Here is a 23,633-nt window from a genome sequence, read left to right as displayed (position 1 = left end):
TACGTTAGTTTCCGTCTTGATTTTCAAGCAGACTAAAATCTTTTAAGTTAGAAGAATTTGAAACTCTAAACGGCATTAAACATAGTTTTTAAGGAGAGCATTGTGGAAATTTAAAAAAATATTTTTGGCAATTAAATTCGAAAAATGTTATGGAAGGGGAAAATATGTAGTATATTCCCATACAACTGAGCAGAGGTGGAGAGGAAAGGGAGGAGGGTCAAACATGGAACCGGTCTTCTCCCCAAATGGCGTATTCGAGCGTTGCGATCGCAAATCATAAAATATATAATAAATATAGACAACCTAGCATTTCAAGAGTTATATAGTATCAGATGGCGTGGACATATTTTGACAATAACGCCTGAATTCACCATAGAAACTAACCCTTAGTCACAGTTCAAAACAGGATTTATGAGAGCAACTCCAGGTTAGATTCCAAGAATTAACCTGGATTACCAAGAATTAGAATTTCATGATGCATGTAACCGTGGACAATTTTTTTTTTATTAGTAGAGGATTTCTTATGTTTTTAAATATAACAGTTTTGATGTTCGGTTGCTTTATTTTATGTCCAGTGAGGTCAATTTATTACAAGATGTAACTAGAATTAATTTATATCAAAAGCTTATTAATAAAATGAAAATTAAATCTTCCTGGGTTAATATCTTCTATAGAAGATATATATATTTCTCAAATTATTATAAGCAGTTGTTGTTGCACTTAAGTAAGTTTTTGTTTGGAGAAAAAAAATCGTGGATGATACAAATTGTGACCACAGTATTATTTCAAATAATTGGTGTAAGTAATAAGATTCTAAATAATGTAACTAGCTTTTATTTAATTTTTAATGAAGAAAAATAAAAAAAAACAATCGATGCTTGAAAGAAATATAAAATTTAAAAAAGAATACAATTCAGAAAATAATTATAGATCTTCATGATATGCCAACCAGGTGGCCGAGTGGTTAGCATGCCTGACTGCGGAGCCGATAGTTGCGGGTATGAATCCCGCTCAGGGCATGGATGTTTCTTTCTTCTGTGTGAATGTAACCTGCCCTATAAACGGGTTTGTGGTTGTGTGACGTGGGCGACGCTGCTCCACCGCCGTGGCTTAGCCACAGGTGCCCACTGGGTAACGAGAAAAGAGTAGCAATTCTGGCATTTCTGAGGCCAATGAGGAACTTGCCCCAAGTGCCCGCCATTAAAAAAAAAAGATCTTGATGATATCTATCGAGACGATAGATCTTGCCCAAAAAATAGCCTTAAAAATAGTTTATATAGATGAACAGGCAATATAATGCGCAATATGAAGATAACGAATGGCATTTTAAAATCTATAAAAAAAACTATTAATAAAATTTTAAAACTATACATTATTTTAAATATATATTAGAAATTATGCTGAAATAAATATTATGTTATTACTACAAACTTTGATCTGAGGTTAAACTGCTCTGTAATCTGCATCAAATAGTTTTGCAAATCTAAAAATTAAGAATTTTATAACCATAGAATAATCTGTTGAACATTTGGAAAAAAATAGAATTATTTGGGAGAGATCAATTGCTTAAAACTATATGAAGTCAACATTCTCATCTTTAGTTGATATCTTTTTTAATACATGACCTGGCTACTTTATGACATCTGGTGCGTATACAATCGATATATTTACAATTAATTAAAATTTTAAATGCATGATTTTTTTTTTCAATTTTAAAAATTTTGGAATAATTTGTTCAGGTTATGACATTTGCCTTTAAAAAATTTATCTTCCTCACCATATCCCCGCCGATGATTCTCTCTATTATCGGCAGATGGCAGCAGAATACTAGTCTTTTATAACTTCTGAATAATAGGAATGTGTTGATTTACGCTTATCTGAGCTAAAAACTTATATTATACAATTTCATCTAAAGTTTTTATTAAAAAAAATTCTTTTCAGTGGTTTAAGTTATCGATAATATGTTATGAAGGGGGGGGGGGAGGATAAAAGATGTGAATAAGGTTGAGAATGATATTAGCATAATCCCCTTGATCTTTGTGTAAAATAAAAGTATTAAATAATAGTGGGGAATAAAAGTATTTTTATTGAATTTCAGTAATATTTCTATGTTTGTGCTCGGCTCTATGATATTCATAATAATAAAATTTCGAAATTCATAATAATAAAACTCCTCCTTTTGCTCATCAATGCAAGTCAACTAGGAAAACAGAACTTAAGATATATATTTAACTTGTCCAGTAAAAGAGTGATTCAAATTTAATTACTCAGTGCAATATTTTCTTCTTTCAATAGAAAAATTGTTTTGAAAATAGGAAAGCAAATTGAAAACAAACACTGTTATCAATTCTCTCCCGCACCCGCACACATTCACAACCCGCAGTTGCTAAACAGACTGTAAAAAAATATTGAAGAATACACTTTTTGACTCGTGGTCAATGTTTCCAAACCGGGGTTTCGCGTTACGTCAGTGTCAACGGTGAATAAGGGGGTTAGATTTTTATCCAGCAAAAAATTGACATTCTCAAATAGTGGTTCACTCAGGATGGGGTTTTCAGGGTTAAAAAACGCCTTAGAAACCGCAAGCAAGGTATTTATCTTTCGATTATCTGAAATTCATTTATACACACACATAAAGAAAAGAGAATGAAATTTTTTTTTTATTTAGAACGAAAGTAAAGTATTCTTTCTTATTGATCTTCAAACAGAACGTATTATCAAAGCAGTTCGACAAATTTATTTTTTTTAAAAAAAATTCCTTTCATCTCTGTTTAAGGGAGGGAAACAAACTATTTCGAAAGTATCAATGTAGAGAAAGTATGATGACTTCTTTAATGTATTCGAACAGGCACAAGATCGACTATTATTAAAAATTAATTTTTGATTAGAATTATCTTTGGATAAGCGAATTTTATAATTGTGTTCAAAAAATTTTCAATTTCTCGAATTTAAATTTTTCTTAATTTGAATTACGCATAGAGTAAAATTTCCTTTTAACAGGTCTTCTAATCTAATCTTATTTTTAATAAATTATCTTTAGACCGCCCTCCTGACCAAACTATTAGTACCATATTTCTCAGTTTACAGTTATCTAATAGATATAATTTGAGGGTAATGAATCCATCCAAAGAAAAATTTATATATTCAGAGAAAGTACGATTTTTGTGGCTGATTTCGAAACTTAAAATATCGTAACATAAATAGCACAGATTAATTTGCGTATTTGAGGTTACCTCTTTGAACCATTGCGTCCTTGTGTATGAAAATCCGATCAGTAAATCAAAAGTCATTCAGAGCAGTGTTTTTTTATCGCATTGTTCTTTCTATTGAAGATAACATTTTCAGAAGACGATGTTCTGAATTACCTGCAAGGCTCAAAACTAAGAATGGCTTGCTCAGGAGGCACCCTATTATTTCCTTCCTTGAGTGACTCCTTCACATTATCTTTTTAATTTATCCTAGGCGTTGAACAGACGATCTACTTATCGCATATTAAATCTTTAATCTTGATATCTATTTTAAACCAGTTCTCCGGAAAAGAATAGCACTGAAATACTTAATTCAAGGCCTGGTTCTTTTGTCTATTTCACAAGAGTTTTGAGGACACAACTGTTGAGGGTTCATAGTTAGTCGTAATTTTGACCCAAAACGTACACCCTGTTTGGACCATTAAAAACATTTTTTGTAAAATTTAAGGGCTTCAAATTTGGGACTTTCAGGCCCAGTGGCGTACGCAGAATTGTTTCAAGGGGGGTGTTCGTAATTTTTTGAAACTACTAAAAGAAATTCGAGTATGTAATAAAGCACTATTATTTCCCTAATTTAGACAGCTAGACAATTTTGACTTTTTATTTAGACAGCATTGTTTAGTTAAATTTTGATTTGCTTTTTTAAGTTTAAGATCATAATGTAATATCTTCTTGCATGTAATATCTTCTGAAAAAAGTCCAATGTAATATGGGTGGGAAGTAACACTTTGAGGACCACTTTTACTTTTATCAGATTTTGTTATGCTAGAAACATTTTCTTCAACGGGAGTATCACATTTATGTACAACAGAAAAACTTATATTGGTATTAGATGCTGTCACCTCACTAATTTCAGGGTCCCGCAGTGAACTGATCGTTAAGACACGATTACCAGCAGATCACCGAAGTCAAGCATCACTGGCTGCGGTCAGTGTGCGGGTGGGTGACCACTTGGATCAGTCTGCGTAGGGACCGAGGGTGTGCGGTATTGGTCCTCGTTAAACTGTGCTACCGTAAAGTGCTCGACATCGCGCGCAGGTCGTCGGGCTACAGAAGAAGGGGTGCCATCCCCTCCGCAGAGGATCAAAATTGCGATGGCATGTCTTCGGATCATCTTCAGGGATGTTTCCCAGACCGTCGCCATTAGCCCATTGTGCAGCTTTAGTGCGACGTAAATTAACAACAGCAACACTAATTTCAGGTCGTGATTTTTTCTCAAAATGATTAGAAATTGCTAAATTCTTGCGTTTTGACATCCTAAAGATCAAGATCTGGGCCAAGATATATATATATATATATATATATATATATATATATATATATATATATATATATATATATATATATATATATATATTGGCACAGAAATATCCGCTATGCTACGATCTCAAAGTTTCGAGCTGGAATGAATAACTCCAACGAGTACAGTATCTCCAAAGGTATATTGTTACTGATTTCTTCACTAGTCGAAATAGTGGCGACGACGGGTTCGGCGATTGAATGAACTTTTTGTTAAGACAAAACAAAACAGATTTAGCGATAAGTGGCAGAGATAACTCTTAGTCTGACTAACTAACTGCACTAGCTAACTATTCACGTTTTATCAGAGTACCTATCCAGTGTTGAATATCTACGCTTTTATCACAATAGAAAAATAAATTGGAGGATGGGAAGGGGGTGCTGCGTTAACAGTAAGTTAAATCTCATAATGTACAACAGTTGACAATCAAAATTCAAATCTGGGTTATACATAACAATAAAATCGCAATTTGATACATAGTAATAAAGTAATAGAAACAATTGAAGGTAAAAGAAAATTATTTACACTATATACAAGTACTAACTCCACTGTACTCAGTTCCCCCTTTTATATAATTTTTCACCGCATCTCCAAAATTCCCGAATTGTCTCAAAGACGACAGAACGGCTAGGATTCCAGAATCATCGCGTAAAGACCTCGCGAATGACAGAAAGTCTCGAAAACTATCGCGAAAGGCAGGACAGAAAGGAACCAGTCCGTATCAGTATCACGTGAATTTGGTTTCAAAAGTACAATCCTATTATAGTAAATGTTTTCTCAGTATTCTGAGAAATACCGTGAGGAAAAAAAAGTAGGCATAAGGCAAATAAAAATATGTAGATGTACTACTGTAGATGTACTAGATATGTACTAAAATTTTTATTTTTTCCATTTTGTCTGAGCTCAAGGGGGGTGTTTAGACCCCTAAACCCCTCCCTTGCGTACGCCATCAGGCCTTATGATAAATCAGGAAATGCATAAAAACTACTGACATCACCGTTCTCATGAAATCTTTTCGTGGGAAAATAAATTTGATTTACGTTTCAAAGAAAGACAAAGCACGAAAACAGTCTACAGTTAGCCTGACAGTAATACGGTTTGTGAAATCCTGGAATAATTTAAACTATAGCCATCATTATGGGAAGAACTTGGGACGTTTGTCTTGTGTCAGACAGGTAGGTACTTCAATTATCTAGCTCTAGAGCTTCACAATGAGCTAATGGCGATGATCTGGAAAAAATCCCTGCGGATGATCCGAGGACATGTTATCACAATTTTGATCCTTTGCGGAGGGTTGGCTTCCCTTTTCGAGTGAATTTGAGCACTTTACCGTAGAACAGTTAAATGGAGACCGAGATCGTGCACCCTCAGTCCATCTCTTACTGACCACAGCCAGTGATGCTTGACTTCAGTGTTCTACTGGAACAGTGTCTTGACAACCAGTCAACTGCGGGACGTTTGCATCAGAAGCGTGCATAAGAAAACTGCATCAAAAATAATTTGCTGCGCTGGGGAGGAAAATTCATATTAGTGAAACTTTACCTTTTAACGAAGTTAGAATAATGATTTAACTGTAACCAATTGAGTAAATTCTATTGTAAACAAACAAAATCCCATGCCGGACGTTAGCAGCCTGTTTTGTAATTTTCTTTAGTGAATACTTAATTTTCGCTTCAATTCCAATATGAGGTTCATTGAAAAAATATCCAGTATCGGTCGATCAGGCTGTATTACTGATTTTCCAAAACCTTGGTCAACAGAACAATTTAAAACCCCTACAATGTTGATATATGCTCGTGCAGGTTCAGTGCCGCATTTAACTTATAACTCATTACAAAGGTTAGATGATAAGAAATTACTTTTTTTGCAAACATTGCCGACTGTTGTTGAATTTAAAGATGCTGTCGAGCTTCAAGGGAAAGGGTTGGGTGCTTTTGTCGGACTGCCCGAGTATCCATTTCATTTATCAATCCAAGATCCGGCTGATGAAACTCCTACAGGCTATAATGTAAACAAAGGTGTATCAGTTTGGTGCACGGGCGGTAAAAAGATGATTTCGGTTTCGGAATTTATGAAGATCATAAAAGCATTCCAGCCTGTCTCATACCAGGCTCTATGTGATAGCGATACGCCAAAAGATTGCTCCAAGAAACGTTTAAATAAATCTGTTGATAATACAATAAAATTTTTAGATGAATGTTTAGAGGAGCATTCACAGTGTGAGGAAGTTAAAAATGTTGCTATATGGGGAACAATTGAAGGAGGTTATGATTCCTTCTTAAGAAAAAAATCTGCTGAAGCTACAGTTAAGCGTGCAGTGGATGGCTTCGTAATTGACGGGTTTCATACAAACGGCGCTACATTGGAAAGTTTAAACTTTTCTAAAGTAAAACCTTTGTTGAAAGAAGTGATTGATATTTTACCAGCTAATAAACCCAGACTTTTAAATGGACCACTTGATGCAGAAATGATGATTGAAGCTATTAAAATGGGTGTAGATATATTTGATTCTTCTCATGCTTTCAAATTAGCAGAGGATGGAGATGCTACTGTGTTTCCTTTAGAATCTATTCCACATCATTTTGAAAAAGATTCAAATGATATTGCAACTAAACGCTTTAAGTGTACTCCTGAACTATCTTTGAAAGATGAAATGTACAAAGATGACTTGACCCCAATATTGAGCACTTGTACTTGTTATACTTGTAAACATTATACCCGTGCATACATACATCACCTTTTGGATACTACTGAATTGTTAGCTCAAATTCTTTTAATGATTCATAATTTACATCATTATTCAGAATTTTTTAAAACTATAAGACATGTGTTAGGGAATTGATTTTATTTTGTTTTATATTGATAAAAATATTTTTATAGCGCTTACATGATTTATAGATTTTTTATCACTAAAGCCTAAGGTCAAAAATTTATTTTTTATTAATCAAATTTTCATTTGACAAAATATCAGATCAAATTGGAATTTTTTTTTACAAATATTTTAGGTTTATTATTTTTTAAATTTTAAATGCTGCTACAACCAGGGTGCCAGCAGAATAATATAAAAGGGGGTGCAACCCTCTAACAAACTACCCTCCCCTCCCCCCGAAAAAAAAATTAAAATATTCTGCTATTACATTTTGTTTTGTTATTACATAATCTTTCATCTGTTCATTTTTTCAAGATGCATTTCTTCATTGTTAGCAAGATATTTAAAAAAAAGTACAAATTTCTTGTACTTGCAAATTTTGCCCAGAGGCGATCGCGCTGGCATAGCTACTGACTTTGAAACACAAATAACTACAAACAGTAGTTTCGTATACTAACGTGTTTGTGCACGCTTAACATTATTTATTGTGTTGATGAAGTTTTACAGTTGCGAGAAGTCAGCTTGTGTTATACACCTTTGTTAAACTGAATAATTAATAGAAAATATAATATTATTTACATTTTATTAAATGAAATTTAAAAATATAGCTTAGATATCTGCCAAGTTTGTGAATGCTCACTGTGCATAAGAAAAGAATCAAAGATGACTCAGAATTCATTGAAAAAGTTAAAAACAGATTTGGACAACAAACAAGACGATTTCAATTCTTGTTTGATTAAACAATTTTTTAATTGTTATGTATCAATAATTACTTATTTGTTTTTCCATAAAAAAATTTTATAGCAAAATTTTTCTGTATCTCTTTAATTGTTTTTTAAAAAAAAGCTAGGGGGGTGCAAGTGCACCCCGCTGCCGGCGCCCTTGTGTTACAAATATATTAAATGGTTATTTGTAAAATGTTAACCTTTTGAGCTTTATTATGTTGGTACTTTATTAGTTCTATTTTACTATTAGAAATATATTTATACCAAACTATGAAGATTCTAGAAATAAAATTTTATTTACAAAAAGAATAATTTCTTTTGAAACCAAGTTTAAAAATATTTTGATTGAATACAATTTTTTAATAAAATCAATAATCCTTATCTAAGAATTATAATGAAAACTTTGTGATATTTTACCTAGTATTAGCCAGTTTGTTGGTTAAAAATTTAAATAGATGAACTAGTAACTTTTAAATAACAAAAAATTTATAATTCCATGTAATTTAAAAGTATTTTTACATAATTGATGTTTGTTTTGAATTGTTTCTGCTTTGACATCAAGTGAAATTTTACCTTCAAATTTTGTTACATAAATATAATTTCTACCCTAAAATTTGAATCAAGGCTTTGTTCTCAGAAGAACAAGTTTGACTTGGTAAAATTCAAAATTTATTTAGTAAAAAATAAAAAATCTCATATCTAACTAAAACTAAAACATTTAAAGGAAATTTAATACTAAAATATTTCAATTAACACAGAATTTACGAATAAGAAATCAAAATGCAATTTTGCAATACATTTATTTTTCTTGGAACTGAAATTTTTATTTAGATTTTCCATTATTGTAACAATAAATAGTTTAATAAAATTTGAAACAAAAGTAATTTAAACAGAAATAATAAAACTACTACAAAGTAAAACAGTTTTCATATACTTTTATTACGAAAAATTTTATTGCAAGTAAAAATTGTGGCACTTTATAAAAATACAAGAGGAACTCTATACATTTGTTGAGCATAAAAGTGAGATTACATTTTTTGTATAAAAATAGATGGGCTCTATTACATTTTTCTATACGAGCTCCATATTTATTACAAGATAACTTTATTTGTCTGTTAACCACTTTGGAAAGTAAGATTATTATATTTTCTGAATTAAAATAGATGAAGCTCCACCTCCTCCATTGCATATTGCAGCAGCCCCATACTGATTGCTGGTTAATGTATGGGCCATATGGTTCACAATCCGTGTGCCAGACATTCTAGAAAAAAAATTAACACTGAATAATTAATAATTGGGTAATTTTATCATACTATTTAAATATTAATCAGTATTAAACATAAAACTAGAGGAATATTTTTATCATTTAGTATTTAAAATTGTAGAACATTTAGAATGTAAAATCCTCTAATCGAAATTTTATTAAGACACATGTTTTATTAAAATGATCCACAGTTAAAAAATACAAACAACTATTACACTGTTATGAGGACTAATAAATATACTTTTTATGCCTTAACTTTTTTTAAAGAAATTCAAATAATCTTTTATATTTTGGAACAGTAATTTCATCATTTTTTTTTTCAAAATCACATATAAACGAAATAAATTTTGTTAGTATCATACTATTTTGATAATAATATAAAGAGTTATCCTTTACCCAATAGGATGGCCAAGACTGACAGCTCCACCATGTATGTTTACTTTAGTTGGATCTAAATCTAGCATTTTTATATTGGCGAGTACGACTACACTAAATGCTTCGTTTATTTCCCACATTGAAATATCCTCCTTCTTAATTCCAGTTTGCTTCAAAAGCTGTAAATAATATTAAAAAAAAAAGGAAATAGTCATATTTAAATTAGAGAAAGAGAGGGGTAAACAATTTTTACATTATAATATATGAATAAAAATGTTACTAATCTAAGTATCGATTTACAAATATGTTTTAAGGCATTTTGGAATAGTATATTACTCATTAAGTGAAAAAACTTAAAAAAGAAACTTAATTAAGAGAAAAATCACATATGAGGTAATGCGTCCAGTCTAAAACCACTTATTTATAACATATTAAAGTACCAAAAATGCATAATTATATGCTTCTTCTTTATGTTAACTATATTTCTTAACCAGTATTTTTTGCACAACATAGAGCTGAAGTATGCATCTTCATATAGAATGCGGCACTCTTTATTAGTTTATTATATCATCTGACTTAGGGTTGTTAAAGGTTTGATTAATTAGCTGTCATATAAATAATTTATATAATAAAGGTGTGTTTAATTAACTATTCAATGTTAAAATACTTATGCAGTAAAATAAAATATATACTATTGTTAAAAATAACTATTATAAAGATTAAAGACATAAATGCTTTTATTATTAGCAAAGTAAATCTGAAAAAATGAATGTACATCAGATTACCTTTGGAATAGCAGCTGCTGGGGAAATCGGAAAATCAATAGGTTCTACCGCAGCGTCTGCAAAACCTGGGGTAAAATGTGTCTTATATAGATATATATTTTAATAGAATACATATTACATTTTTACGTAGTATATAGGGATGTATTATAAATGTTATGTTTTAACATTAAAAGTATGAAATATATTATTAGAATGCGCAATTAAGTGATTTTAAAATTTGTTGCATTCCTTTCTCTCACAAATATTAATTTTGTTGTAATAGAAATAAATCATGTTTGTAAAAATAGCAGCTCGAATAGCAGCTACACAATTCTATAATCACATTTATGAGAAAATTCTAATTCATTATATCAATCGTTACTAAAGAATAAGCAATACAAGCACTGTTAATTTCTATTCTACAGTTAAAGTGCAAAACAAATGTCTTGAATTTATTAACAAATTTCCTAGTAATTGCAGCTTTTGCTTTCATACTAGCTATTATAAACTTGAGAAATTTATTCTAAAATTTGTAAACGGAAACGTAAAGTTTTAGTATTAAAAAATTCTTATTTTATGATTTTCTAGGCAACAAAGTAGATTTATTGCAGTAATTTCTCATCAATATGGCAAATAAGAGATGCGCTATCATTTGAGCTCACCAATGATTCTTGCCAAAGGCTTGATATTCAGTTCCTGAGCTGTTTTGGCACTCATAAGCACACAAGCCGCAGCACCATCATTAATAGTACTGGCATTTGCTGCTGTTATTGTTCCTGAAAAGAAATTTTCTTACATATTAATTAAGAATAATTTTTTTTTAAACATATAGTTTTATTAGTAGTCAGTCCATAGAATATAGGCAACATATACAAAAAGTGAGAATATGAGTAATATGAATACATAATCAATAGGAATATACAATATTTAAAATACGTGAACAATAAATGAGAACAGTGAATATTAAGGATAACAAAATTAAAGTGAACTTAAGTAAAAAGTGTCAAATAAATGGAGGAACAAAAGTCTTATGTTTTTTTAGCTTAAAAAGTCACTAGCAATGAGTTACAATCATTCTGCTGTAGTGTCTTTTTTATTATTTTTTTCAATCTTATATGCTTATTTTAGTATATTATTCTCTTAACTAAGAAAAAATTTACTGAAATAACAAATATATTTGTGGACAGAACTTTTAGCTAATATGTGATATAGCCTACATGTTCCCTAAGGAAAATTGTTGTTGGTTAGATTTAATTACAATGAACACAAACATTTGAACTAGTATCAATTTAAATTAATACAAATTTGGGTACATTAGATATTGATATAGATAGTGGTATGATTGTAAAAGCTATTTAAAATTGTCAAATTTGTAACAATCTGAATGAAAAATGTCTTTTTCCTTAGTTTGAACCAAGATGTTTTGTGATTTCAAAATTATAAAAGTATACAATACAGATAAATGCTTAAATTTAATACTGAGCTAAAGTGTTAATAAGGAACTATTAATCCTTGTTGGTCATAATACATATGACACGAATGGACTTAAAACAATAATAGATCATAAAGTGTTAAATATTTTGTGAGAAAAACAATACTAGACGATATAATGTCAAATCTTAACAATATCTTTATGAGACAATAGAGTGATAATCTTCCATAATTTATTTTTCAGTATATGTGAGAAAAGCAAGTAAATTAATAAAACAACTCCAAAGAAAAATGCTTGTAACTTAAGCACAATATAATTGCATACACAATGCATCAAAAATGAAAAGTCCTTAAAAAAGTTAAAATTGATAATGTCCTGTAAGAATTTTTTTACGTCTAATTTTCTGCAATCTAATTCCAATCAAATATCATATTAAATTATGCAAAGTTAATGTAATGGATACAAAGTTTAATAACTCCTGAACCAACTTAAATGACTACATATTCAAGGTAATAAAAATTTTATTATAATTATAATTAAAAATTTACTTCCATAGAAAAAAAAAGAAGGCAAAAATACTTTGGTTTTTAAAACTTTCATTTTACCTGAACAAGATAAACAGATCTGAGATTTATAACATAAGAGGATTCATTTCTATTATTGATTAAGAGGTTAAAGAGAAATAATAGAGACAGTAACTTTAATGTAGACTTTAAGTTTGGAAAATGTATTAGTAGGAATGAGTTGAAAAATTTAATTTTAATAATAAAATTATGAAAAATCTGTTTATGATATAGTCAAAATTACCATTTTCTTTTTGAAAGACAGTTGGTAGAGAAGGAACTTTACTAAAGTTAACCCGTTTATATTCTTCATCAGTGTCAACGACAACATCAGGTTTTCCTTTCCTACCAGGAATCGTCACTGGAACAATTTCTTTCACGAATACCCCATCCTAGAACAAGAACTACTTTTAACAATTAATTGTAAAAATTAAAATCAATTGTCAATTTAAATATGGAATATATGTAAATTATAAAAACTGGCTTCAAGATATTATTAAAAATCAAATTCAAAAGGAATTGCAAATTTTCCAGTTGACAAAAAATATTTATTAAATTATTACTATTTTAAAACTGAAAAAAGGGTACTGAAATTTTAAAACAAAAGAATTTTCTTAAATAAATATATATATTTAAATAATAATATGCACCAATTTATATGTGTTATAATTATATATATTTTAATTTAAAAGTATGTATCTGCAACATTAGCTAAATTAATAGATTTTCTAGTTAGAAAAATAAAAACTTTTTTTTAAAGTAGGAAATTTGTAGTTATTAATGAAAAATATTAAAACCCTAAAACCTCTATTTTGAAATAAGAGAGTTCTTACTTCTACAGCTTTAGCAGTCTTTTTATAACTATTTATAGCAAATTCATCTTGTTCTTGTCTTGAAATTCCCATCTTTTTAGCTGTATTTTCTCCACAAACACCCTACAATTAATAATTTACATGGTAAGTTACATAATATGAAGCTACTAAATAGTTAAGTTCGCAAGATTTTGTTAAAATTTTTCTCTGAACATTTTGATAATTGTTATGCAAATAATCCTGTCTTGTTTAATTAAATACAAATTATTAACATTAAATACAATTATTAACATTAACATACAAATTATTAACAGTCAACAAAGTACTTTTTAGGCTAACTTTTCTCAAATTGAAAAAAAAAAGTTTTTTTTTTAAAAATCTATTAATTAAATTAGTAAGCATGCATAATCTAAAAACTGAATAATCTCTGTAGAGATAAACAAGATAAAATTTTACATTGCCACTTGCATTAAAATACTCATTATTATATTATAACAATATCTCATATGTTTGTATGCAGTTTAAATTTAAAAAATATTTTGGAAGCACAGCAGCTATAAAGTTATATCATACTTTGTGATTATATATACCATGTGTTACTTTATTAACTTTCCTAAACATTTAGAGTAAAAAAAAAAATTTCATAACTGATGATTATGAATTCAACATGCAGACAAAAATAAATGCATTTTAATTTTACATACCATATGAAACTTTTTATATGCATCAGTTAATCCATCATAAACAAGACTGTCCTAAAGAAAAAATAAATAAATACATTTTTAATGACAGAATGTAGAATTTAAAGACACGGGACTAAGAATCAGTTATACTATGTTATTTTTATTAATGCAGGCAACAAAATCAAGCAGTGTTATTAACTAAGCCCGATGAAAAAAAACAGAAGGAAAAAGAAATTATCACCTGTGTTTTACCTGAAAAAGGAAAACCATGACAAAATTTGTTATGAAATAAAAAAGAAATTTTATAACCAAATAATGCTGGCCAGATTATATACAGATTTTGATTAAGATTATATAAAGCTACAAACAAAATTTTAATAAGGAATCTACACAGTGCTTTATCACTTCAAGTAATAGAAAATATAAGTTATTTCTCAAATTCAATTGGGGCAATATTTGTAAAGTATTAATCAGTAAATTACATATGCAAATTGTAGCTCATTTGTTGCAAAAGGAACTTTTTTCATTTAATAGAAATTTAATTACAATTTTTTCTTTAAAACTATTCTATCTCTTTTACAAAAACAATAAACTATATTTTTAATCATTGGAAGCTGCTAACTTTTTTCCTAATTAAAAAGCCTCTTTAGTTGGTACTGATTTGTAGTTAAGGAGAATCTAAGAGAGTCATGCTGTGAATTTAACAAGAGAACAAAATATATCGACTGGTTCTAACAAAGATTTTAAAAAAAAATCTGTGTGTTACTGTCTGGTATATTTTCAAACACTTTTATTTTTTATTACAATATTATTCATATAAACGGAATTTTAAAGATTGTGAAAGAGCTCCTCTTACACTTATAAAATAGTACTTAATTTTAGTTTACTCGTTCAGTATGTTTCTTTAATAAATAATGCTTTATTTTATTGTAATTCCTTTTTTATATCACTGGAAATATTTTTTACATCATTACAGTATTTTCCTTCAATGAGTGTAACTGCATAGGTAAATCTCAAATCATTTCCATAAAATTAATATTTATAAAAATACAATACATGTTGTGACCTTGAAAAAGAACATTACCCTTAAAATTAGAAATTGACACCTAGTCATGTAAATTTAATGAATTTGTAAGAATGATTAAAATGTAGAAAAGTGAGATGATGCAAAAATAATTTTTTTTAATAAAATGGTGAGTATTTTTAATTGAGAATTTTTTAGAGCTTAACAGACAGTTTAAACAGACAAACAAGTATGGAATATTCCTCTCAGGTTAATAAATGTTAAACGAAAAAAATATTTCAGGAAATTGTTAAAAAATGAAGATAGTAACAACTATAATTATGAAGCACTTAAAAGTTTATAAATTTCGTTTTATATATTAAGGTGCATGCTTAATCTAATATTTATTTAATAGAGCAAAATATATCATTTTCAGAACTTATATCAATAATTAAATATTCTTGATTCAAGGCTTAAATCTTTTGCTACAATAACAATAGAAAAATATGAGAAGTTTAAACTTTCAAACATTTAAAGATTTTTATTTTCTACAAATGAATTCATACTAAAATCTATGAGTAAAACTAAATACAAACCAATAATGTTATTCCACCATAAGGTGTATCTCCTCTTAGCATATAAAATGGTGTGTTAGACATACTTTCCATACCGCCTGCAACCATAATATCCTAAAATTGAATGGTAAAGCCAATCAATAAAATAATAAATTAAATATTTAACAAAAAAGAAGTTAATAATAAAAAAATGACAGAACCACAGTTCACAATTGTTGAAAATAAAAATTTTAATTTAATAATGGTTTCATAAAATCTAAGTTAGTTACAATTTCAAACCTCAAAGACCTTTTTAAAGTAATGTTTGCTCAGTTAGTAAAAGGGAGGCTGGGTTCAGTAAAATGAGTTGAATTTGAAAAAGTTCAATTTTTTATTTTTTTTTAAAGGGAGACTTTGTTGGAACAACCCATTTTTGTGTAAAGTTGTGTACTTTACAATTTACTGAACTAGGTTTTTAATTTTTAATTAAAAAGGAAAAAATCATTATTTGTCATTTAAAAATAAACAAAGTAAACTTGATAAAGAAAGTTTTAAAATAAAATGCAGTTGACATGTTTTGAGAAACACATTAGTCAGTCTTCAATTAAACAAAAATTTTAAAGCTCTATTCATGCTTTAAAAGCCTGTTCATTGCATTTGAATTAATGTGCAGTGATTGTCATCTGCACATTAATTCCAATAGCCATCAGAAAAAGCTTGAGTTTTCATAAGATCTTTTATAAACGATTTTACATTTTCTAGTAATTTGGGCAGGTTGTATTTATTTAAATATATTTAAAATAAAAAATTTTCACACACAGAAATTTATTTTAATCAAATAAAACCATAAATATTTCTCTAAAATAAATTATTTTTTTATTTATTTATTTGGTTGAAATTGCAATTTTTGGCAGCAGATTGATTGGCATCCTCATTTAAAAGTTACTACGTAAACCAAATGTGCTTGTTTAGTACTCAAATGTAATATAAATATTACAAAAATAAATTGAGATTTTTGAGTTAATTATAAATCCGATTTAATCAAATTTAAAATTCATTTATTACGTATTTGAAACTTAAAAGTAATAAAATTTTAATCAGGAAAAAAAATATATACTTGGTGGCCAAGCATGATGCTTTGAGCAGCAAGCATTATGGATTTCATCCCAGAAGCACAGACTTTATTTATAGTAGAGCAAGGAGTTGATATTGCCAAACCTGTAAAAAAACAAGAGTTAAGTTATCAATTAGAATTAATAATAAATCAGTGTAATATCTCTGATAATATCAGAATAACAAATATGCCTTATCTGTTGTACCTTATTTTCTTAAACTTTTTTTTCAGCAGTTTTCCTTGCAGTAAAAGCCTAAAACGGAGATCGATTGTAATTTTTAGCACAAGAAATTATGACACTACTAGGCTTTTCCCAAGTGTCAGCATTTTTTCTCACCACTTACGAGAATAGAGAGTGATAAAAACCTTTAAAAACAGAGAGAAAGTTACAAAGAAATCATTTTATATTTTAAAAATAGTTGACATGTCCATAGTTTTTTCTTTGGATTTAAAGCTTTTTATAACACTCTTGTTTTTTTAGTGGTCAGAAAAATGGTGACACTTGGCAAAAACCTATTAGGGTAATGATTTCTTGTGATAAAAATATCATTCCAACTCTATTTTAGGTTGCTATATTAAGTTTACGTTAGTTTATATTAAGGTAGTCAGTTATTTAGGTTATTATTGTTGTTGTTATATTAAGTTGTTATTTTAGGTTAGGTTGTTAGGATTACATTTTGATACAAAAGAATTTTGCCATTTGAAAACTCAAATAGTATGCTTTTGAGAGGGTCATATTTTGGCAAGTTAGTTTAAAATTATCCTGTATATACTTTAATATATAATAATTTAATATATAATAATTTAATCTGAATTTTTTGGATTAGTTATTAGGTTTGTCAAATTGGTAACTTGGGTACTGATAATTTAAATTTACAACATAAATTATTATAGCAATATTTACCAGCTCCAAGAGCAGCTTGCCGTGCAGGTGCTTGGCCGGCACCAGCTTGTAGCACTTCACCCATATAAACTTCTTGAATTGACTCTTTAGGTATTCCTGAAGAAAAAAAATACTTATTTTAATTTAAATTTCTGCAGACAAAATTATTTCTCGTACAAGTGCATCAATTTTAATGCATAAACTTAGTAACAAAGTGAATTTGTTAAGTTTTATACAGTTGTTTTTCATAAATTCACAACTGAATCAAAATTTGTTTATAATATGATGATGAATTGATTTATAATATGCTGATGACATATTATAAATCAAATCTTCTGCATCAGTTTTTTTTCTCTCTTAACTTTTCAACCAGTATTTATTATGCAGAAAACAAAGCAATTATCTTTTCCTTTTAACTTAACGTTTAATCAAATCAATTTTTATAAAACAGCATGAGGATTTGAATTATTATGAACAATTATTATTATTACAAGGTCTAGACTTTAACAAGTCTCTCAATTTTTTTTTAAATATTAATAATTATAATGATTTTACATAGTGTTTATATATCAATACACAGCTTTTGATACATCAGTTATAAAAAATAAATAATAATTTAATGGCCCCAATTCCTCTTAAAGGTAATTAAACTATTGAAGAAACATTTAATTGCTTAATATGTACTTTCAGTCAATTTTAGCTGGTTTCTCAACAACTTTATTAAAAAGACTGTCTGTTTTTATACTTGTCACTCATTTCAGTAGATTAAGAGAAATAATTCTCACAAAGAAATCACGCAAAGATTCTGTGTTAAAAGTAAAGAAATAATGAAGGACGAATTATTTTACACTTTATTCATTTACATGATTTTCTTTAAGTTTCAACAGATTAAAACCTAAGATGAAGAGAGCAATAAGAAATTAATTAGACAGATATGATACAAAATTTTAATGTAAATTAAAATATCATAAATAAACTTCTAACTGAACATGAAAATTTTACTACCTGTAACATATTTTCAGATTTTTAAAGTGATACCTTTGATCTTAACGCAAATTGGTAAACCTGTCAAAATTTTTTGTGCTCAGACAGAAAAATATAGCAAGTGCTTTTAGTTCTATATCCTGTTGGCATATTCTGTTGTCCGGGTTCGGTTTAAAAAAATTTCAGCTACAAAAAAAGCTTAGTAACTTTCAAATCAAATTGAGTTTATCATATGCTGTGATAAAAATATTTTGTTTGTTTGTCGTCAAAATATTTTAAAAGCGTTATTTGTTTTAAAATGTTTCAAAAATTGGAAAACTATTTCAAGAATTTGAAATATATTTTTCTTTTATAGAGGTCATTTAGCTTGCTGCTAAACTTATTATTTTTTTCTGAAATTAAATCATGTGCTATTCATTATTAGTAATGAAACTATAATTGTTCTTTACTATAACTTTAGCAAAATAAAGTTAAATTTTTTCATATACCTGCATGCTTAACAGCACCTTCAACTGCAATTGCACCTAATCTAGGAGCAGTCAGAGCTGCTAATGAACTGCGGAAAGACCCTATAGGTGTTCTTACAGCAGACACGATTACTACTTCCTATAAAAGTAAATTTAAACACATAGATGAAACTTCAAACAAATATAATAGTCTTACTTAATACTCGCTAAATTTTAAGTAGCCCTACAGAACAATATACAACAGAATCTTGATTTGGATATTCATCCAAATATCTTTATTAACACAATCACTTCCCAGTTTGTTTATTTTTTAAGGCTTTTTTTTAAAATCATTTTCTCCACTTTTTGAAATAATATACTGTGATAAAACAGTGCCACTAATTCCAGACTTTTCCCATATTTATAGATAATTATAATTGATTTTGAAAGTACTGTACTCTAGCAGGGTTGCCATTCTAATTTGGAAAAAAAATTCCCTGTGTTTTCCCTGAACATATTATACATAACATATTAAGAGGAAACACACTATCACTGCACTTTAGTGTGAGCTATATTGCACTAACTATAAATTTAATTACAAGAAAAATTCAGCGAAAAAATGTACTGCTGAACATATTTAAAACAAATAATGCTAAAGTAAATTAAATAGTTTAGTATAGCTGAAAAATCATCCTTAAATATGCCACAGATTGCACTTGAGTGGTGACCATTTTTTAAAAGACGAGAATAAAAACGAAATTTCCTGTATTTTCTCAGTTTGTAAAGAAAAACTAAAAATTCTCTGTTATATTAGGTGATTTTTAAATTTCCTGTATTTTCCAGGTTTTCCCCGTTCTCCCTGTGGAGTGGCAATCCTGTCTAGATAGTAATGCAAATTTATTTATTTATTAGTAATGCAATATTTTTTATGCCTTCGAATCACACCCCAGCATATCTATAGTATAGGTAAAGGTTTTATAAAAGTAACATGAAAAACTTCTGGGTTCAAAAGAACTGATAGCTTTCTGTAGGCAACAAATAAGCATTTAACTAGTTAGTAGAAGTTACTTTACTAACCAGTAAAGGTTACTACAGCAGAGAACCGATTATCCGGAACGATCAGGACCATCGCTATTCCGGATAACTGATTTTTCCGGTTTTCTGAATCACTACAAAAAGCCGTTCTTTTTATTGTTAAACCCAACTAAAAAAAATTTTTTTCTTTTGGAAATAATCTTAAAAAGAAAAAACTATGGAGTAATACACTAATGATTATTTCCAAGATGATGGTAAGGTAAACATCTTTCAAAAAAGAAAGAAAAGTCCTAAAATATTATGAGGAAAATTTTTTTTTTTTAAAAGTGGCGGGAAAATTTATCGAATTTCGCTCCGGTTTTTTGGTTTTCCGGTTTTCTGATTTCCGGATAACGGGTTCTGTACTGTACTTTAATTGTAAAGTAAATTTGTAAATTGTCTGTATTGTAAAGTAAATTTGTAATGTATTTATACATGTATTTCATATGGAATTATTCGTTATTAAAATTTGATAAGACCATTATTTTAAAAATAACTCATTTTTTCAAAGTTTATTACTAAATGATGAATCTCTACATGAATCACTGATGAATCTCAAGTAGATTCAGTTTCAATTATTTCAATTTGAATGACAACGATTCTACTATATTCTACTTAATAAAGGCTAAAAAGTATTGCAAGTAATGTGAATAAGATTTAGATTTTGTTTTGTAGCATTAAAGGAAAAAAATATGATAAAAGGTTTTTTTTTTTTTTTTGTAACAGCTATTTTTATTTAAAATCCAAACAAATAGAAATCCAAGCATTCAAGAATTTATAAAATTTTTTCCTCATTAGCATGTTAATGGGGGTCAGCATATCACTCACTATATGTCAACATAACAATAGGAAATATCTTTTTAAACCCTATAAAAATATCAAACTTAAACAAATTTCTAATTGCATAAATAATTTATTTTGATAAGTTTTTGGTTTTTAAATAAAATAATTTTTAATAAATATACATTAATGGAAATGAAACCTTACCACAGTAAGAGAACAGTGAAACTTTATCCATCCTTACAGTCATTATAGACAAGAAAACATTCAATAACAAATGCAATTTTTTTTTTTTATATATAACAAAACAGATCTAGATAGTAATTTTAAAAAATACGTACAAGTTAGGTTCAACATGATATTTCAATATGAAAAACACAATGGAAGTTATGCACAAGGCATTATTTGCAATTTAAATAGTAATAAAAAATGGGCAATAATTGGTAGACACAATGAATTTATTGTCATTTAATTTCTTCAAATTATCTTTTAATTAACAAAATTAGTTTAAAACAAAAAAGTCATATTTTATAAAAATTAATGGTCATTTTAGAACTTTGTTTTTAAGATCTAAGCATGTATAAAATATAAATCTAACTTTTGAGCATGAGAGAGAATATTTTTGCATTGGTACCTGTTAGTGCCAACTACAATGCCAAGATGTGAAAAAGCTTTTGAATTTGCAAACATTTGGTAAGAAAATTAAAAAATAAAATGCTGCAGTTTGAATTGGTTTCCTTCTGTGATGCTTTCCTTTATTTTTTTGTATGCTACTGCCCAGATCTCACCAATACTTGGCAATTATTTTGATGCAGATACAGAAAAATTTCTATGAGCACTAGAATTTAAACACGATTTGAAAATTAATTAACACATCTTATCAATCAATTGATACTATTAAAATAATCAATAATTTTCTTTTGACAATGAGCCAAAATACACAAAATTTGTTAAAAAAATTAGTTTTAAAGTTATTAAAAATATTAATTCATGTTAAAAAACTAAGATTTACATACTTTACAAAAATGAATTTAGATTTTGGAAAAATAGTTTCAATTACCAATGCAAATTAGATTTTTGTTACTATACAATTTATTCCTATACTTCACATTTGATTTATTAAATATAAATTAGATTAAAAAAAACTTTGGAAATGTCTACTTACATTATGTAAATTTCGTATACTATTTAGTTGACTATTCAAATTTCCAAAACATCTTGAATGTATCTAAAATGAAGGGAAAAAATGTATTGAAAAGTAAGGTTTTAAAGATCTTACTAAATAAAGCATCTAAATAAATTCGAAAACTGTAAAACAAATTTAATGAAATGTAATTTTATGTAAATTTCACAATATTCATAATTTCCATAAATTTTTTATTCATAACTAGTATATAGTTGGACAAATCTTTAACCAAGAATTTTTAAACTGGTTTAGCTGAAGTGCTGAGAACTTTTCAAACCCAAGTACCATTTAGTAAATTAAGTTACAAGAAAGCAGGAGAGGTTGGCCTTTATAAACTATAAAAGCTGGTCTATTGCTTATTTGCAATTATTTATTTTATTTGCTGCTAATTTATGTTTTGCATGTTTAAGCTTTGAATTATACAGACACTTTTAAATTAAAAACTTACTGATTATAAGTATAAGCTGTATAGTCTACTAAAAGTTACTCTATTGAAGTTTTGAAACAAGATTAATAAAATTAATTTATTAAATAGATACAGAACTGAGAACTTTTCAAACCCAAGTACCATTTAGTAAATAAAGTTACAAGAAACTTTTCAAACCCAAGTACCATTTAGTAAATTAAGTTACAAGAAAGCAGGAGAGGTTGGCCTTTATAAACTATAAAAGCTGGTCTATTGCTTATTTGCAATTATTTATTTTATTTGCTGCTAATTTATGTTTTGTATGTTTAAGCTTTGAATTATACAGACACTTTTAAATTAAAAACTTAGTTATTGATTATAAGTATAAGCTGTATAGTCTACTAAAAGTTACTCTTTTGAAGTTTTGAAACAAGATTAATAAAATTAATTTAATGAATTTAAAACAGATGTTAAAAATTTCGTTATAATAGTTTCCTTGCTCCAATTTTGTTCTTGAAAACATTCATAATAACGCTGGGTAAATTTGCTATTGTGACACAATTGTTCCTGAACTATTTGTAATAGTTGTCCAAATAAATTTTTAGATAAGTCACAATAAGAGAAGAAATTAAAATTATATAATACTAGAAAAAAATATCAAGAATTTAATTCTTTCGCAGTTTACTTTTGGGAAAACTCTACTAATTAGTTGCCTCATTTTTAATCAAATATGTTATTAATAAATGGCAAACAATTTAATCAATTCTTGTGATTGCCTTTGCTCTTTTAGGTCAACTACTGCAACCCCCCCAGTTTCAGTTTTGTTTACCTAAAAAAGTTCAAGAAAGCGATAAGCTTTGAAATTATATAAAGTATTAGCATATAGCTTCATAAGAAATGTTCATGAAATTTTATATTTTAGAAAACTTTGTATACATCTTAAAACAATTTCTACCTTATATTATGTTTATTATTATTACTTTTTAGTATTTTGAGATTTTTAATTAACAGGTAAAGAACTCAAAAGGTGTATCAGTGGCGAAAAAGAGCCTGTAATTCCAAAATTAGACTTAATTATAATTCCGATCGTCTGGTTTGAACGCGTTTTCTCAGTTGTAAAAAATTTACTAGGTATTCAGAATTAGAGCAATCTGCATCAGGTTGAAAA

At 28.0% G+C, this 23,633-nt stretch overlaps 2 protein-coding genes across 3 annotated transcripts; one reads left to right on the top strand and one right to left on the bottom strand.

Annotated features, from left to right (window-relative positions):
• Positions 1 to 6,122: 6,122 nt before the first annotated feature.
• LOC107452102 (queuine tRNA-ribosyltransferase accessory subunit 2) lies at positions 6,123 to 7,434 on the top strand. The gene has a single exon (XM_016068409.5). It carries the CDS (start codon positions 6,233 to 6,235, stop codon positions 7,388 to 7,390), a length of 1,158 nt encoding a protein of 385 aa, XP_015923895.3. The 5' UTR covers positions 6,123 to 6,232; the 3' UTR covers positions 7,391 to 7,434.
• Positions 7,435 to 9,057: 1,623 nt separating this feature from the next.
• Positions 9,058 to 23,317, bottom strand: Acat1 (Acetyl-CoA acetyltransferase 1). Of its 2 annotated transcripts, none has more exons than XM_016061205.4 (13): positions 23,151 to 23,317; positions 22,039 to 22,101; positions 19,062 to 19,179; positions 17,611 to 17,706; positions 16,710 to 16,810; positions 15,635 to 15,727; positions 14,057 to 14,107; positions 13,374 to 13,475; positions 12,785 to 12,932; positions 11,208 to 11,321; positions 10,567 to 10,631; positions 9,803 to 9,960; positions 9,058 to 9,403 (listed from the first exon to the last, which is right to left on the bottom strand). In XM_016061205.4, the coding sequence occupies exons 1-13, from the start codon at positions 23,181 to 23,183 to the stop codon at positions 9,283 to 9,285; spliced, it is 1,263 nt and encodes a 420-aa protein (XP_015916691.3). In that variant the 5' UTR covers positions 23,184 to 23,317; the 3' UTR covers positions 9,058 to 9,282. The 2 variants fall into 2 exon arrangements, with proteins under 2 accessions (XP_015916691.3, XP_087021678.1); XM_087165552.1 differs by having other exon boundaries at positions 22,039 to 22,260; positions 22,648 to 23,282.
• Between the last annotated feature and the right edge of the window lie 316 nt (positions 23,318 to 23,633).

Source organism: Parasteatoda tepidariorum, chromosome 6 (assembly GCF_982258835.1).
Source record: "Parasteatoda tepidariorum strain Cologne lab strain chromosome 6, Ptep-v5.0, whole genome shotgun sequence".
Lineage (NCBI taxonomy): Eukaryota > Metazoa > Arthropoda > Arachnida > Araneae > Theridiidae > Parasteatoda > Parasteatoda tepidariorum.
Note: the sequence above shows the minus strand (reverse complement) of the source record. Positions and strands in the feature narration are given on the sequence as shown.

What these genes read in the sequence shown, in the direction of transcription:
- Acat1 (XM_016061205.4), bottom strand. Translation starts at nt 23,183, where the DNA reads ATGAGGCAACTAATTAGTAGAGTTTTCCCAAAA. An exon ending in AGGTGCTGTTAAGCATGCAG is followed by an intron (nt 17,707 to 19,061) that starts GTATATGAAAAA and finishes TTTTTTCTTCAG; the next exon opens with GAATACCTAAAGAGTCAATT. An exon ending in AGACTGCTAAAGCTGTAGAA is followed by an intron (nt 12,933 to 13,373) that starts GTAAGAACTCTC and finishes TTCTTGTTCTAG; the next exon opens with GATGGGGTATTCGTGAAAGA.
- LOC107452102 (XM_016068409.5), top strand. Translation starts at nt 6,233, where the DNA reads ATGAGGTTCATTGAAAAAATATCCAGTATCGGTCGATCAGGCTGTATT.